Source organism: Rhinolophus sinicus, chromosome 14 (assembly GCF_057876585.1).
Source record: "Rhinolophus sinicus isolate RSI-liver-muscle chromosome 14, RSI-T2T, whole genome shotgun sequence".
NCBI classification, from domain to species: Eukaryota; Metazoa; Chordata; class Mammalia; order Chiroptera; family Rhinolophidae; genus Rhinolophus; species Rhinolophus sinicus.
Window position 1 is genome coordinate 44,959,136 of NC_142514.1, and position 19,291 is coordinate 44,978,426.

A 19,291-nucleotide genomic window follows, 5' to 3' on the forward strand; every position below is an offset into this window, starting at 1 on the left:
TCAGAGTAGCAGGCAGATCAGGTTTTGGTGATTTTTAGTTAGAAGTGATAGAGCTCCTTGAGCTAAAGTCATATGTATGGAAAATTAGAATAGACATCTTTTGAAATTATCTTTGGTGAAAAATATTATTATGCACTAAAATAATATGAAATTTAGATAACTTTTGGTGATAAGCATTAATCATAATTGATTATCTTTTTATTCTTTTACACACATGAGACATGTGTAAAATAATTTGAAAACTGACAGACTTCCTATAATTGATAGCTGTGCCAGCAGACTATGTAAGAATAGAACTGATGCAAAGCTATATGTATTTCTTTTCTATAGAAGTGATTTTTCTAGGCCTGGTGTTAAGAGTTTATGGGATGTGAAAGAAAATTGTGAACTGATGCTAAATTTTGACAGCCTAGTATGCGAGATCTTGTTACCCACGCATTGTAAGTGCAGCAGTATTAACAGCCTTAAAGTTAGTGTTACTATCTATAGTGACATTCTTACAAAATTAAAAAGCAAAAGGAAGTGGTCTTAAGAAGACTGTGAATGATACTTAATGTGTTTAAGGAGAGATGGGTAGAAGTAGATGAGAGAATACAAGAAAGGAGACACCATGGAGGTATGAAAAATTAGGCAGATCACTTACCCAGTAAAAGTTATCCTCTGCACACATTTTGTAAAAGTTATAAATAAAGGCCAATAAAGATTTAACTTACAATTTTTATAAATTTTAAGGATTTCTAATGTTTTTAGTTACTACTAAAATACTATTAAATTCAGGCCTTTTGTTTACAGGGAAAGTAAAACAATACCCTATTTTCATTTTGATAGATTGATGTCAACAAGAGACTTTTGGTTTTTCATTTGGGATCTCCTCAATTCTGACTTATCCCTTGCCTTTCTAGGTCAATGGTGTGCAGCTCTATGGGAAATCGCGCCGAGAAGCTGTCTCCTTTCTTAAAGAAGTGCCACCCCCCTTTACCTTGGTTTGCTGTCGACGGTTGTTTGATGATGAAGCCTCTGTTGATGAACCAAGGACCACTGAAGCCTCTCTTCCTGAGACTGAGGTACTAAATGAATATACTGTGGTTCCCATAGGCGTGCCCATTCATCAGGAATGCCCCAATATTCAAGGGAGGGGAAAATACTTCACCCTTTTTTATTTCACTGTAGTAGCTCTCAATGGCAGTAATACGCAGCTTTACAAATGGTTACTTTTCATTTAATGTCATAAATTTTCCCATTTTCCCCCTTGAAATATTAGTGACATTAATGAGTATGTACTTTGTTTTTAGAGAACTTTTTAACAATAATCGCCTGGGCTCATTACTTTTAGCTCCCAGTTCAACTCAGTTCATCTTAATAAGTTTAAGACATTGGTGAGAGTTGAATATCTAATGGACTTCCTTTTTTCAGAGCCTTAAAAATATGAAGATCTATGACCAATTTTGAAGTGAGTCTAAAAATTGCTGTAAAAGCTTTCAGAAGGTCAGAGAATAAAATAACACTTTCTGTGCCTTGGTACTCTTTTTTTTTTAAGAGCATTGTAATTATGGAAACAGTTTTAAGCAAATGCTTTGTCATCTTCTGCCATCTGTAACCTCATTTTTTATGCCGTTTTCCCCTTTTCCAGACTGTCCTAGGTTACAATTCCATTAACAGCAATTTAGATACACGGGGCCTTCCCTTTTACCTGCCTCTGGTTTGAATTTCAAGTTACGTGGGCCCTGTCCTGCGTCTACCACTTAATGATTGTGAATCTTTAAGCAAATAATTTGACTGTTCATATTCTTCCTCTGAAAAAGGGGGATGCTTACAGTACTTACCTACCTCATCCGTGTGTGGAAAAAGGAGATGAAGTATCATGTGTGCAAAGCTCATGGTGCAATGCCTTGCACATGGAAAGTGCTCGGTAAAAGTTAGCTATAGCTATTCCTGACTCCTTTAGTCCACCCATCTTTGTTTTCTGATCTCCTAAAGTACATAAGAGTCAACATAGCTCTGTCTTATAGTCACAGATGCTTTAGGATGTATTAAGCTTGTTTTTACACCAAAACTGTAAGCTCTGGTGGGCACAGTACATACCTTAAAATTATTTTGTATCTCATGGTATTTTTATTCTATACTGGGCATATAAAAAGTGCTTACTGTGTTCCCCCCAAAATAAGACCTAGCTGGACCATCAGCTCTAATGCGTCTTTTGGAGCAAAAATTAATATAAGACCCGGTGTTATATTATATAAGACCCAGTCTTATGTTATAGTAAAATAAGACCGGGTCTTACATTAATTTTTGCTTCCGGCTAGGTCTTATTTTCGGGGAAACATGGTAGTACATTATTGATTATTGATTGAAAAATTTCTTTTTAATGTTTGCCTTTAGTAAAATGTACTTCAAGGAAGGGATTCAAATGCCACACTTTTGTGATTCTTGCCATCTTTATTAAAATTAAATGTGGGTGATGGCTTACCTCTAAAGGTTGATAAAAATGCCTTTGATCTAATCTTACAGGGTGTGTAAATCACCAATACAGCCTGCTGACTCTGTGCTCCCATCTGTCATACTTTACCACAATGGATAAACAACAGCTCTGAATTATGCTAAATGTCAACCTTGCTGCCCATTAGTTGATTGCTTTCCATTCTGTAAATATAGGAGTTATGCAGAATTGATTGTATCAAAGTGATAGATTTCGGGTTGGAGTATAATATCTTATATACCTAGATGCCTTGAAATTTCTGTAAACTTGGGTTTTACAATTATATGTGGTTTCTTAAAATCCTGGCTCTCTTTTCCATCTGTCTCTTTTTTTAATTTATCCCAATACTATCTTAGGTTCTTAAGCCCTATCTGATTAGGCAACTCAGCCAAAATTCTAATGCTCATTAATCAGGGAGGGTATTAAATGCCCCAGTAAAACATCAGTCATATTGTGTTAGCCATGAGAACTTTATTCTTTATTGAAGGTATGAGTATTTTCTTTTTAAGTGTATCATTTCCTCACATTAGGCTGATATATACAAAGGTTATTGATCCAGAACATTCCCACTAATTTCAGGTTTTGTGAGTCAAGAAACAGGAAATTGTTCCCATGTTTAGATTCAATCCATCATGGATTGACTATTGACTTCCCACGTCCTGCAGGGACGGTTTGAGATCCAGACCAATTCTAATTTAAAAATGTTTTTACATTAGCTATGGTGTCTTACTCTTTCATTTAGAGGGGTTATCCCCCACCTTTGATTCCATTAAATGGGATTTTCTTATACAAGTCACACAAAATTACCTTTTTAGAAATAATGTACTTTCATTTTATTTACTAGGATTACCCACAGTTTTAAGAAGTCTACTTTTAAAATTATTATTTAGTCTATAGCTTTATTTAAAAAGAGTTTCAAGGTAAACAAACTGAAAAATGGATTTATTATTATTGAGCAGATATTTTTTGAGAGCCTATTATGAGACACGTACTATTGTGGGTTGAGTGGATAACCATGGTAAACTTTATGGTAGACTGCACACAGTTCTAATCTAGGAGCCAGGCATTTTGTTAGTTGCTAGTGCTGCAAAGAAAAAGAAGATAATTCTTGAGCTTCAGCTAAAAATTCAGAGTATTTGGGTGAAGGTAAATCATATAAAAACAACAATACAGTGCTATAAACAGTATACAAAAAAGTTAGAGCAGATAGTCTCCTTCTGCATATTGACTTATTGACCCTGTATCATTTACCTTCCTAGAATCCCAGGTAGCAGTGACTCTTTTCCCTGAATAGAGGTGGAACCTGGAATAATGGGATTTGGGGGTGTGAAGTCAAGGAAAATAACCAAGGACCTGTGTCCTGGATAGTTGCACTGGCCTACTTCCTCCACGATCAGATTTTCATTGTTTCAACTCTGTGATTTTTACCTGCTTATAGACTTACATGATTCCCAAAGACTTGGATTTTTGTCTACCTTAGTTTCCCAGTCAAGTTTTTCTTGAAAACATCTAGGAGCCAAAAGAAGTGGTTTTTCTTTGTTGTATCTGGCCTCTCTCTCTGTTGGCATCTTTCTCTGTCTCTCACTGTAATTACGAATTCAGGTATTGCTATTTAAATATCTTATAAGCTTTGACTTTGTATGATGTTTTCATTTTTCCTTAAATTGCATATTTTTCCTTTTATGCTTCTAATGGGATGACAGAACTCATTGAAGTATAAGAGGTCAGTGTTAATACTTTGAAACAGATACTTTACATTTAAAAAAACTATATGAACAGTTATTAAGTGCTTTAATTATTATGAAATCTTTTACTAGACTGTATGTGCCCCAGTGCATGCCCCTTTTAAAAAGATTAAGAAGAAAAACTACGCATGCCAAAGAGAATCCCTGGTTTGAGTAGAAGCTATGACATTCTGAACATGTCCTTGTCAGAATTGAAAGAATAGTATTTTGAAGCATTTGTGTTCTTTGGTATTTCAGGGTGACCACAATATAGATGTCAATACTGAAGAAGATGATGATGGGGAATTAGCCCTGTGGTCTCCCGAAGTCAAGATTGTTGAACTAGTAAAAGATCATAAAGGCTTGGGATTCAGCATTTTGGATTACCAGGTATAAGAACCTCTATAGAGTTTTTGGAGTGATTAGTTTGTATTAACGTTATATGAAGTAGTAATTGTTTAAGGCACCCATTGACTTAAGTAAAACTGAATGGTTTGATGTATAATGCTACTGTCCAAAGATGGGGTGTTATAATTGCCATTGTTACCTTTATAATTGATAACTCCCTTAGTGAATAAAATGATGGATGATACAATAACTGGACAATAAGGGAAACAATAGTTTTATACCCATGGATGCTTTTAGAGACTGGAACTTGATGAATTTTTTTATATGGAGTGTTTTCTTCCCCCCACCTTTACTGAGATATATTTCACACACCATACAATTCACCCATTTAAAGCGTCCAGTTTGGTTGCTTTTAGTATATTCAAGAGTTGTGCAGCCATCACCACAGTCTAATTTTAGAACACTTTCATCACCCCAAAAAGACACCCTGTACATATAAGTAGTCATTCTCAATTCTCAGTCTCCTCGCCCTCCCCTTCACATGGAGGTTTCTATACTTTTGCTTGACTATTAATCTCAATGAGCTTAATTAAGTAGAAAATGTTCTTGGCAAAATTGTATATTTGTATTTAATAATGGAACAAAAAATATTTATGTATTTATATGTACCCCAGATATAACTAAAGTTATTGATGCATTTAAGAGAAGGATGTGAAAGATCACAATAAGACATCTATATGTCTTACCCGTTTGTAGTATTTTTAGAACTTCTGATTATCATGGGGAATTAAAACTGTTGGCAAAGAAATCGCTTCATTTTTAAGATGCATATTTTAATACATTTGTGCTGCCTAAACACATTGTGGTTTGATAAAGCAAGATGTACTCTATCAAAGCACATAAAATGCCAAGTAATATAAAAATCAATTCTTTTATTTTTAATATAATAAGGCATTCGGGAATAGATTAAAAAGAAGAATACTTTGAGCATTATGTAAGACATTAAGTTCAATATTTTGGCAGTGTGATTTAAGATGACTGAAATAGATTATATCTGTTTCATTTTTGTTGGCATATTTCTGTGCCAGACAATCCTCTCCGTGATTAGAACTTCTCTTTGGAATATTATTGAATTACGAGTTGTTGATTCCAAATAGTGCATATTTTGGGAAACATTTTTATGAAGATATCAATACTGTAAGATGCTGGAACTTTATATATTGGTATTATTAGAGCTTATAAAACAAATGGCAGGTACTGTCTCATTTTTTATTCCCCAATGTAGTTCTATTACCTAGCACGTGATAGGTGATTAACAAATACTTGCAGAATAATTGGGTAAAGTTTAGGTTAGCCAAAATTAACTGAGACTAAATGAACACATTCAGTGGGATTTTTTGTAACCATTTTGATAATTGGGATTTACTCTGGAAAACACCTCTCAGGTGTGGTTCAGATATTTAACTGCATTTCCATTACCATTGGAATCTATTTGTATTCGCATTCTTATATGATAAATATATCATACCAGTTGCTCTTATCCTTTTAAATGACATTATCTGCAAGTTTTATATTTTGAATTTGCAGATGTTAAAGCAGAGAAGTGCATCAGAAATTTAAAAAAACAAGCTTCAGTGAAAGATAGAAAGAAAACTTGATAGTCCTTAAAAGTTTAATCCCTAGTTGACAGACACATTTCTTTATGAGTTCTGAGCTTTACACTTAAAAATACACACACACACTCACACACACATACACACACCCTATTCTAAATATGGAATTTCTTTTCTTCACTGCATTCCTATAGATATGCATTGTAGCATACCATTGGTTTTTAATTTTCTTTATTTATAAAATGAGGTCCCCCCCCCATCTCATCTTCCTCACAATCATCATAATTATGCATACAGCACTGACATTTATTTCTGCACGAATTATGTAGAGTAATTTTGCTGCAAAGGAAGTATTAGGTATTCTTTTTGTTTTTGTGCTTCTCAGAGAACTGATAGAAAAATACTTGATTTTCTAAAAGCTGCTTTGATTTACAGTAAAGGGCTTAGCTTACTTCTATAACTTCTGCAGGTAAACTTTGGAAGAAATCTTAAATTGAATGTTTTTCTTAAGTCAATCTTAGGTACACTTCTATATACAGCACGTTTTCTGTATACAACTACAGAACTGTTACCCACTATGACATTTAGCTGACATATATACAGTTTAAAATTTGGTTTTAGGCAAGTTAATTAATTGGTTATACCATCCCTTGTAATTAGCTAATAAATTCTAAAGTTCAAAAATATTTTTTGCATGGCCAAGTAAAGGTTTAGCAAAAATCATGAAAAGCCATGTTCCTGGTTATTATTGTAGTTGATGCATCCTGTCTGAATTTATTAGGTAGCTGAATAGGACTAATGCAGATTCACCCCTCACCCCTATCCCCACCCCCAGACTTAGCATATTTAGAATAAGAGGTAAGGTAGAAACATCTTGACCCATAGGGAGAAAGTATTAGTAGAATGGGAGAGCTTCTAGGTTTTAAAGGACCTGTACCAGCAGTGCTGAAGAGACTGAAAATTTACTTTGGAATATTAATTTTCGTTAACCACTTTTCTCACTAATGGGTTTTTCTCAAGAATAATAAGAAATTCCTCAGGAGCCTGACAAAATTATATACAACATATATTTCATGGGTGCTTATGCAATTTCTTCATCTATAAAATGGGGGTAATAATGCCTAGCTCAAAGGATTGATGTGGGTTAAGTAAATTAACGTGTAAAGAAATGGAACTATTACATTTTTATGGAAATGTGAGTATTATTAATAGTTATCCAACTTAGAAAATAAAGACAAAAAGTTTTGATATTTTCCTAAGATGGGGCCATACTACAATATGTATGAACTCTATCAGTTTTCAACTATCTAATTAGATTAGGCAAATTAATGTTAGATGCATTTGTTTAGTTAAGTCTAAATTTAATTGTAAAGTTACATTCCAAAACGCAGCCAACTCATGATGAGCCATATGTGAATTATCCAGTTGTAGAATACTGGCCAGAAATTTGCTTTCTACATAAATTGAGCCAAACCTTAGGAAAAGATGAGTGAGCAGATAAAGGATCTTGAGTTGGCCATGGATATATGGGGTCCAAGAAAAGTGGTAAAAGAGTTTTAAAATTTTAAGACATAAAATTCAGCTACTGTTCTTTAATTATTCTCATTGACTCTTAATCCTTTTGAATCTAATTTATTCTCATCTCTAGCAGAGGAATATCTAAAGAATCTGAGTTACTGAAAATTAGCTGTCTCGACAGGTGGTTCAGTGATTAACTATTGATGGAAGTTGTGTAGCTGAGCAGAGAAAAGAAGCATGTCTTTAGACCTGAAATAAAGGAGCTGAATCTCATATACAGGTCTGTAGCTCAGTCATATGGCCAAAGAGCAAAGTGTGGAAATTCGTTTTAATGAAAGGCATTTTAAAGAGATTGGGGCAAAAGAAAAGGAGAAAGCAAAGAAGACATAGCATATATGATTCAGGTTGTAAGACTCCTCATTAAATTTTAGGGTAAAGTGATAGTAACTTTGTTGGTTGTATTTGAATGAAGGTCTCAAATATGTCTGGATACTACTCTAGGTAGTGGCTAGTTAAAATCCTGCCCTGTATGTCACCATATGAGAGGAGTCATTATTCACTATAGCATCATGCCTTTGAGGATTGTGTCATGGAAAGCAGCAATGTGAATAATTTGTCAAGAGCTTACATATTGTGGCTTAACTATGTACTCTGTTCCTAAACAATATGAAACTCTCAGAAATTTGATTATAAGTTTTTATAGTATAGTTTCTTGAGAGTTTCTAGGTGTGGCTTACATGTTGTGCCCTAGTTATCTTTGTCTTAATTCCCCAGTATTTATGTGTAATGTCTTTATTCCTTAGAATGCTACTAATGCTCAGACTAATATTAATCCTAATATTTATGCAAATAAAACTAATGGAAACATTTATTAGGTGTTTACTATTTGCTAGGCACTGTTCTAATTGCTTTATGTATTCCCTGCAATAACCATATGAAGTTCATACTATTATTAGCCTCATTTTAGAAGTGAGGAACCCGAAGCATAGCAAGGTTAAGTAACTAGTCCAAGTCCACACAGCTAGTATATGGCAGAATTAGAATTTGAACTCAAACATTTGGCTCCCAGAACCTGTGCTTTTAACCGTCATACTCTACTGCTCCTTTCCTTATGAGTGATGCTCCCATGTACATTTTATTACTGGCGATCCCTCTAATAAATGTATCTTCCTATTTTTCCATCTTGCAGAAAAACTTCATATCTTAATGACAAGCTGCTAGATAGTATTCTCATTTTTAATGCTTATATGAAAGTTCAGTAAGTATTAAAAATTAATGTAGTGTGTTCATATGCATTGTATAAGAGCTAGCATTTATTGCTTCAAATGAAAATACAACTAATTACAAATTTAAGAATCCTAGGTTAGTGCAAGTAATTAGTTGTGGGTTAATCCTCAGTAATGAAGCAATTATTAGGTAGTCTGAGAATCTGTAATTTTTAATTTCTACCAAAAAGCTTGAAATAAGTTTAGAACTGTGGATTTTACCTTCGGTTGACCTTATAAATTAAACATGGCAAAGGGATATTTTCTGGGTTTTGATTTATGTTGAACTTTGAATAACCCCTCATGATGATAAATCGCTAGAAATATTTGTCATTAGCCAAATTTTGAACATTAGCCATGATATTGCCATTCTTGATACTTTTGAATTTCAGTGATTTAGAAGGTAAAATTTATTGACCAATAGTCCTCCACCCTCCCACATCCCATTGCCTTCTGATATGGACAGACTCAACTTTTGACAAAGTAGATATTTTTCAAAGACTAAGTTTACCTCCCACACAGAGAGAGATAAAAATAGAAAGCACAGCCACTGAGAGGTGATTCATACGTAAATACCGTTAGTAATGCTTGAAAAAGTTGTTTGAAAGACCACAGGCAAATGATGATTCATTAAAAAGAATAATGAAAATATTCCTCCCTATAAAACTTAACAGTGATTAATTTTTTTAATAGAAGAAATGGGTTAAAGAACCCAAATAGTATAAATATATTGCAATATGGCTGTGTCTTGGATATGGTATGTGTGAGGTAAACAGTGTGCAGTTTTTGCCTGACTACTAACTCTATTAGATGGAATTCTCTTTAAAGAAGACTTTTGAAATCTGTAGGAAGGGATATAAATTTCATGTACATAACTTTAAAATGATGTTTTTCTTATATGTACAACAGAAAAACTTTCTGAGCATTTTAGAAATGTTTTAAAAATAAATATTACATACATATGGCATAAAAAGTCAAAGGTACATAAAGGTATACCATGCCAAATAATTCTATCTTTGACTGTAATCTCTTACTTCTCCCAGATAAAACTGTTTTTCCTGTCTATCCTCGCAGGATATTTTATATTAATACATACATGGTTAGATAAATAATAGTTTTTTAATAGTTTTTATTTTTTAAATATAAAGGAACTATGTCATAAACATTTTAAGCACATTGCTTTTTTTCTCAATTATCTGTTATTTCATTTTGGTATTTAGAGAGCTACCTAGTTATTTTTCAATGACTGAATAGTATATTATTGTTGCTGTACAATTTATTTAACCAATTTCCTATACCTAGTTGGTGGGTATTTCAAATGAGGCTATAGTGGCTATCCTTGTCATACTTTTGTAAAAAGATGGGAATACATCTTGTGATAATTTAAATTTTGGTGTATTTTTACCAATTGCTTGAACATAACTGTTTGTGAAACTCACGTGTAGTTAGACCACTTAAAATTGATGCCTCCTTATGTAGTGATGCCTCCTTATGTAGAGTCATTTCTTTATTCAGGTAATTCCCCTGGAAAATAAAGTGTAAGCAGGTGCGTAATTCATAAATTTGCTATTGGTTTTCCATGATATGGACAGATTAAGTGATAGCAACACATAACCCTCAATTTTGTTTCAACTTTATATTGGCAATAATTGGCCAACGTAGCTAACAGGGCATACACTATTTATATTCAGGCTTTGATATTAGTGCCCAGAAGTCTAGTCCTATTTCTTCTACCGGTTTTAATCTTGTTTATCAGAAAATTGAGTTTAAAAATGGAAGAAATTAAGGATTTTAATTTTTGCCAACAGAGTTGAATGCTGGGTGAATTTGGGTGAATGCTACTATCAGTACACAGTGTTCAGTGACTTACAGAAGCCCGATCTTTATGCTGATTAGTTTATAGAACCCGGGGATATAGAATGTGATAGTTATTGACATAATTTTAACATATAGTAGTACAGTTGAGCCTTGAACAATACAGAGGTTAGATACATCAACCCCTGCACAATCAAAAATCCACATATAACTTTTGACTCCCCCAAAACTTAACTAATAGCCTACTGTTGACCGGAAGCCCTACTGATAATATAAATGGTTGATTAACACATATTTTGCATGTTATATTTATGATGTACTGTACTCTTATAATAAAGTAAGCTAGAGAAAAGACAATGTTATCAACAAAAATCATAAAGAAGAGAAACTACATTTACAGTATTAATTGAAAAATAACCATGTATAAGTGGACCTGTGCAGTTCACACCCATGTTGTTCAAGGGCCACTGAAAACATATTACTGTGTTTCGCGGAAAGAAGACCTAGCTGGACAATCAACTCTAATGCGTCTTTTGGAGCAAAAATTAATATAAGACCCAGTATTATATTATATTTTGTTATATTATACTATATGTTATATTATACCCAGTATTATATTATGTTATATTACATTATATTATATTATATAAGACCTGGTCTCATATTATAGTAAAATAAGACCAGGTCTTATATTAATTTTTGCTCCAAAAGATGCATTAGAGCTGATTGTCTGGCTAGGTCTTATTTTCAGAGAAACACAGTAGTAATATTAAAAAGTCAGATCCAAACCAATACTATGTCCAGAATCTAAGATACAGAGAGCAGTAATATATTGCAACTTATTACATTGTTCCACTTTAGTGCTCAAAGGATCTCATAACCTGGCCACCAGTATTTGCTTTGTTTTTCTCTTTTGTTATTACTTTTGTCTTTTTTTTTTTTTTTAAGGAGCTCTATGGGTCCAATTCACCCATGTAGCATTAAGATATTAGTACTAAGCAAAATACAGTCAATCTATTACTAATGGTAGTATTCGTGGTCTTGCAAATGTCTCATACAGCTTACTGTTAAACAAATCACACAGCTGCTTTTAAAGGTCACTTTTGCTTAACAGAACTTAAGGGAACTGATAAAGGCTATTCTTTGCCCATCCCTGATTCCTGTCCACATTTATTTTTATTAACATCAAAGTACTGTAAGCTGCCATGCCAACTGGACTGAAGATTTCTTTTTCACAGAGGATTTGCTTCCTTTCCCTCTATGGGAAAGTTCTGTATCCTTTAAATCATTTTAAGCTGCTTCATTTAAAAAATAATTCTTAATAGTGTGTTCATGGAGTGGATTGATTGTGGCTACTGGGGAAATGCTCTCATGGCTTAAAGACTGCTTTTCAAGCCTGCGAAGTGGGTGAATGAAGGGAGCCCACTCCTGGTGTGTGGAGTTTGTAGTGTGCTCAGGATGATGACTGACTTCCAAAAACTTCACTGCAGCAAGACTAAAGGCATCAGGACACCAGAAGCCACTTAATAAGAGATCAAAGAGGCTGTGTGTATATCAGCTTGAAATCCAGATAGTACAGATCAAAAGCTTGCCTTAGCGAGGCAGCTGCAGGGGGATGAAGTTAGCAGGAGGCCTCAAAGATCTTAAGTCAGGCCTGATGTTGAACTTTGCGGGAATTTCATGGCTCCTCAGGAATACGAATTTGGCAAAAAATCCCATTGTGTCTAATGGGGAGAGAGGGAGAATAGAGAGAGAGAAGGCAGCAAATGCGTGTCAGCTGGATGGTGCTTTCTCATAGGGTAACTTTCCTTTTAATGTTTCTTAAGGACTGTTTCTGCTTCATACTAGAAAGAGGCAATCCTGAAAAATATGTCTGTTGTTTTACCTTTAGAACAACATTTAAAAAAAAAAAAAAAAAGAGTTGGTGTAAAGGAGAAACTCAGTCTCCAGAGGTGTTTCATCACCAATCTTCCCCTACCTCTAGGTGTAGGTGTGTTTTGGAAGTTCCTACTTAATTCTGATGTCAGATTCTGATGTTTTTACTAGCAGAAAACCCTGCTAGTAGATGGAAGTCATAACCCTTCCTAGACTATGGCAGAAAGGGTGACTCAAATCCACAAATAGGTATTGAGAGCCTGTTTTCCCATAGTGTGGTGATTTGTACTGCTCTACCCTGTTTGTGGGTATCATTTGGAGCCAGGCAGTGATTCAGGCTCCCCCCAGTGAGGGCCAGGAAGTGGTGCTGCCTCCTGGTACCTAAGGCCTAATTTGATAATGATTCCTGAAAGGGAATTGACTCCCTGATGCTTACACACCATTTTCTAGGGCTCAAGTCCCCCCTTTCAGCTGCCCCCTCTGTATTTGATTTTAATTAGATATTGCATTCACCAGTATGCCGCTGTGAACATATATGGTTAAGAGCACTAACTTATAAGTCAGAAAGGACTGGGATTTGCATTCTGGCAGTGACAGCCTACTGGGACTTTGAACAAGCTTGTCAGTCCTTCTTATTCTCCATTTACTAAAATAATAATCTCTAACATAGAAATCGTATTTGCCTGTAAAGTTGTGAAAACTAAATAAGAGATCTATGTAAATACCCATACTTTTGTCCGCATAAAATAACGTGTTACTGTTTACTGAAAAATGATGGTGGTGAAGATTTTTAAAGATAGAATCTGAGCACAGACTTGCTATACCTGTTATTAATTTTCTTCTTAAAAACTTAATTGTTTACTTAATATGAACTAGTATGAGGGATATAAAGATGAAAAGATATTTTCCCTCCAAAGATGTTATATTTAACAGATGTTTAGTGAGCACCACTGTTCCCATCACTGAGGATATAGCAGTGAACAAAATAGATAGTAGACTCCATGTCCTCATGGGCTTTAAATTCACTTGAGAGTAGAGAGATATTGGACAAATAAACATTTGTTAAAGTGGGTGAATGAAGGGAGCCCACTCCTGGTGTGTGGAGAATAAATGAAACAGAATTGGGGACAACTCTAGAGAATACGTTACGATTTTATCAATGGTGACAGGAAGACTAAGAGACCCTGTGATGATTGTTTCTTAGGCGCGAGAGAAGCCTCACAGAGAACTGAGGCACGCTTTGTAGACAAACTGGTAGTAGACATTCTAGGCCCAGGAATGTCCTGGAATTGATAACTTGGTCCTGATTTCATGGCTTTATTTTCTTTGGTAAACTGAACTGTTTAATATCTATTTAAACTTCCAAATTTTATTCCTTCTAGTGAAAAATCCTTTGAGGAATTTTGTGTTCTAACATTTTATTTGGAAAACATGACTACCATTTCACATGGTAATAATAGCCAGTCATGATGTATTGCTTACTCTGCAGCAGGCATCCTTGAAAGTGTGTGTGTGTGTGTGTGTGTGTGTGTGTGTGTGTGTGTGTGCGTGCATGCATATATGTGTATTTGTGTGCTGATTTAATCATCTAGGCAACCCCATGAGGTAGATCCTATAATCATCCTCATTTTATGGATGAGGAAACTGATGACAAGAGGTTAAGGAATTTGCTCAGAATCACCCAATTAGTTAATAGTGGAGCTGGGTTGCTAAGTCTGTGGTCTAGTAGTGTGAAAATACAGTCCTTAGACACGAAACAACTCTGATTCTTCATAATTATGGCTCAAGTGAAAGATGGTAAACAATTTCAATTGTGTTTCCTGAGAGACATACTTATTACAGTTTCAAAAGATTTGCTTCCGGAGTATTCCTGAATCCTATGGTCCTTTGCCTTTACTCCTCCCACCTAGACAAAGCTCTTTAGAGACTGATGGCTTTTTCACCACCAGACAGTAGAAACTGTGTTTGTTTTATCTAGATTTCCCAGCAGAACTCCTGGGCCTTTTTCCTGTGCAGTTTCAAAGTTGGCAAAGTTTTATTTCACATGTTGTATGCTACGTATCACAGAGTGTTGGTTGCACTTTCAAGGATTAAAAAAAATAAATTGCAGTATCTTTTCTAAAGAATGAAGGGCATCCTGGGTCCTTAATGTGGCGGCACTGGTTATCAGAGAGCCTCCCAACCTAGAGGTGGCTCCCATGTTTCAGTGTCAGCTTTCAGGGAGAGTGAGGACTGAGGACATCATTGCTGTTCTGAGCGTCTCTTCAGGTGCAGAGGTCAGCATATCTGGAGTAAAGGGTTAACCCTTTGTTTTCATGTCTTAAATATGTAAGTGTAACATCATGAATGGTTTAGCAATTGATAGCACTGCTGGTCTAAACCACACATGCTCAGTTGAATTCAGAAGGCAGTAAATGAGATGGTAAATGTTAACTCCTCAAATGCATTTATCCTACTTTCTTTTCCATCATCATCTTCGTAGTAATGATAATACTATGTAACAGCCCTTATGAAGTGATTACCATAGGCTTATTAAACTCTTTGTATGCCTTATCTCATTGAAGGCTTTTAACAACTCTATGAAATCTGTACTTTTATTTCTACTTACAAATGAGAAACCTGAGTCTCAGATTAAACAACTTGAGCAATATCACTCAGCTAGTATTTGTAAGTGTTTAAGTTGAGAGTGACTTGTTTAGAAAATTTGAATGAATTCCAAAACTAATATTAAAAAACCTTAAAAAGTTTTGTGTCAATACTTTCTCTGCAGCATAATAACTTTCAACTAATGTAGTTGTTGTGTTTTTTTTCTCCTAGAAGGTATTGGGGGTATTTCTTATTCACAAATTTATTTTCTACTTAAAAGTTTTTTGGTAAAATACATCTAACATAAAATTTACCATTGCAGCCATTTTTAAGTGTACAGTTTGGTGCTGTTAAGTATATTCACCTTTCAACGAATGTAATTTTAATAGAGGGTGTCACTTTGTGCTTGAGTACTACTGCCTGCCTGGTGGAACCCCAGCCGTTTCATCCAGATGATGGTTTGGTTTGGTTTGTGTTCCTGAAAATCAACAAAAGTCCTGGGCCAGGAGTCAGTGGTAAACATGTAAACAATTACACCACAACACAAATTTTTCAAGAGCTGAAACATCCAAGGAACATATTTAATATCCAAGGAAAATATCTAATAGGAGAGTAGAAGGCGACAAGAGAAAGCAATAGTCTTCAAGAAGTGAGTTCCATGAGACTTTGCTTGAATCATTTTGATTATTATTGTGCTTTATTATTATTAAAATAGGCTTTTAAAATACCAAGCTCTACAGAATAAAATTATGTGCAAGTTTATGTTTTTTGGTTTTTTTTCCCCCTTTTAGCATATATTTTCGTCTTTTAGCAAGATTCTCTGTCCACTTCTCTTGCATTGCATTTTTAATTGCCTTTCATACTGTGCTTACTCTACTGCTCAGGGACTATTTAATTCTATGTGTGATGAGTGGAAAAATCTATTCTTAGTGCCTAATAGTATTTAGGAAGTAATAAGACACAAAGAGCTAGGAACCATATCAGTTTAATCTATCTTGAGTGCACTGAATGTATTTTGTGGGTACTTACTTTGAACATGATGGTGTTGTGGTAATTGGTATGATTAGTGTAATACTTGGCTATATTATAAAATAGTTAAAAATGGGGTTAGATTCTGATAACATAGCTTGCTCATTATTCATTAGAATCAGTGTTATTGCTTTGCATTCACTATGAATACATTTATTTCTCTTTCCTAAAAGTAAACGCTTAGCTTGTTGGTGAAATCAGAAAAAGCTGTTTTAGTATAATTAATTCATTACATCCCACTATCTTACACCAGAACTATTCTAGTGATTTTAATTCGCTAATAGTTCCTGACATGTCTTTTATAACTATGTAAAAATGGCAAAAGAAGAAAAAAAAGTTGTTTTAAGACGTATTTTATAAAAAAGGGCACATGCCATATATATTTTGTTGTATCTTTTGTTTTAATTGTAGAATATCCAAGAAATTAGATCTTGTGTAGTCAGTGGCTTTTTTATGAGTTCTTAAAAGATACCACTAACTAAAATTATACCATATTTGTGACCATAGCATACATCTTCATTGCTGCTGCTGTGTTTTCAATTAACTTCCATCATTCTTTACTTTTTATAGTGGTTTTGTGAATGTTTTGGTAGAAATTAATGACAAATTTGACTCAAGATGTTCTGTCAAATTTAGTTATAGGATTTTGGAGTTGGTGGAATGGATTGTAACTGTCATGTATCCAACTGTCTCATTTTACAATTGAGGAAACTGACTCAGATATGAAGAACTTGTGAGACTACACAGCCAAGCTGGCACCAAGCTGGGACTCAAAACTTGTCCCTTGACTTCTTATCCACACCCATCCTACTACTGGCGGAATGGATATCTGTCTTCCTTGTTTCTCTCTCTCTCTCTCATGTATATTTTCCCTTAAAATTTTTTTTTTTTTTTTTGATTCCTGTTTCCTGACGGACTTTGCTAACAATGGAAATTTTAATTCATGCCAGCTGTACATCAGAGTATCTGAAGATCACTGTTTTTTCTTTAAGATGTACTCTGTATAGGAACCTTTCCTTTGCCTTTCTTTGTACCCAGTTCCTTCTTCTGTCTCCTTCCAGGATGAAATAGTTAGCTGTCTCCCTTTTAAACTTAGTGGTTTCTTTCTCTGTTCTCCATTTTAGTAACTTCCTTGTGATCTTATTTTGGAAATGTACTTAGCTGTTAATTTAGATTTTATCTTAATACTTTTTAGTTAAAATAATAATAATGGCCACATTTAAGAGTATACTCTTTAAGAATCGAATATTTGGCCACTTTCTGCTTTCATATTTTTCTCTTAGTTGACCTTTATTGAGTTGGGACAATTCTCTTATCAAATATCACATAGTTAGCTACCTCATGTTATCCAGAAATTAATATATGTAGTTTCTTTAAAATTATCTTTGAAACGTAGTACTTCCTCACACTTACATGAATAAACATTTGTGGAATGGCGCTCACTGGTGTAATTGTATAATAATGTGCACCAACGTTGAATTCACTGGTTAAGAGATCTCTTCATTTGTAGAGTACTCACTATTTCATAGTTGTTTGAAGTTGTTTTTCTAGTTATTTCTTGGAATCATTCCATCTTAGTGAAGGAATTCTGTAATGTAGAAGAGCAAATATTTCGAGCTGCACAACAGCACAGAATTTTAATGACATAGAATTCAGACTTAAGACATAAGAATTAACCGTATTTCCTCTCATGAGTTTACTGTAGGCCAAGTTTACATTTGAATATACTCAATTGACAGTCAGTGTCAAAATTATCAAAGGTAAAGTAATTTTTTTATTTTATTTTTATTTTTTTATTTTTTAAAAGATTTTATTGGGGAAGGGGAACTGGACTTGTGTGTACTTCCAGGCCTTTTTTCCAAGTCAAGTTGTTGTCCTTTCAATCTTAGTTGTGGAGGGTGCCGTTCAGCTTCAAGTTGTTGTCCTTTCAGTCTTAGTTGTGGAGGGTGCAGCTCAGCTCCAGGTCCAGTTGCCGTTTTCTAGTTGCAGGGGGCACAGCCCACCATCCCTTGCAGGAGTCGATCCAGCAACCTTGTGGTTGAGAGCCCACTGGCCCGTGTGGGAATCGAATCGGCAGCCTTGGAGTTAGGAGCATGGAGCTCTAACTGCCTGAGCCACCGGGCCGGCCCCGGTAAAGTAATTTATACACATATTTTTATCTGAAATAAACTATGGCATATTTCTTTGCCATCCTGCTATGGTCTCTAAATTCCTATTACATTACTTAATGTTTTTAAAATTTTGGGTGTTGGCTATAGAACAGATTTTAAAAGAAGAACCCAAAGTTATTCTTTATTTTGAATCCTTATAGTTAAGAAATTGTTAGACTTTGATTTTTGTTTTTCCTCACTGGAGTAATACAGTAAATCCTATAAATGTTGAATGTCAGAACAGTCCTTCGTGTATGCTTCATGTACCTCTTATTTTCAAAAATGCCTCACTGGTAATGCATTTGCCAATTTATTACATGTGACCACTTTTCTTCTTGTTCATTTCTCTGTTTCCTCTTTATTTAATATTCTCTGCTTCATGCCTTTAAAGTAGAGCTCTCTGCGTCTTCCAGTTGATATCTGTCTCTGACAGAGCCCACATTTCAGCAGAACCACCTCTCCGCCCCAGGTGATACCCCTGCAGTTGGCTTTAGTTAATGGGAACTCTGATCTCTTTGATCTGTGAGAATGTACACAAATATTCATATAATACATTTTATAGACAATTCAGAAACTTTGAATCCCATCGGTTTAAGCATGACAGTTGCATACTTGTGTCTGTTCATGTAAAGGTGTTCTTAGCTCACCAAATGAATGCATTCTTGGGAAAGTAAATGTAAATGAAAATTTAGCAAACAGAGGCACGTTTTACCCGTGCATGCAGGCTCGCTGCACATTCTGTGCTCTGTAACTTTTCATCCGTTAGATACTGAAATAGAAACCTCTAGTACCCAAGTGTGAAATTTAAGGAGCTCAGTTTTATACACTTTGGCAAGATAGTCAGTATACCTTCTAACAACTTGCCATCTTTCAACATTCATTCATTTAGCAA

The 19,291-nt window shown here is 34.7% G+C and overlaps 1 protein-coding gene across 8 annotated transcripts in view; it reads left to right on the forward strand.

Annotated features, from left to right (window-relative positions):
* PATJ (PATJ crumbs cell polarity complex component) overlaps positions 1-19,291 on the forward strand; it is a 301,329-nt gene that overhangs the window by 60,121 nt on the left and 221,917 nt on the right. For all 8 annotated transcript variants that reach the window (XM_019731220.3, XM_074334813.2, XM_074334815.2 and 5 more), the window contains 2 exons: positions 903-1,064; positions 4,459-4,590. In XM_019731220.3, the coding sequence (XP_019586779.3) occupies positions 903-1,064; positions 4,459-4,590 (294 nt within the window). The remainder of the gene's footprint in view (positions 1-902; positions 1,065-4,458; positions 4,591-19,291) is intronic.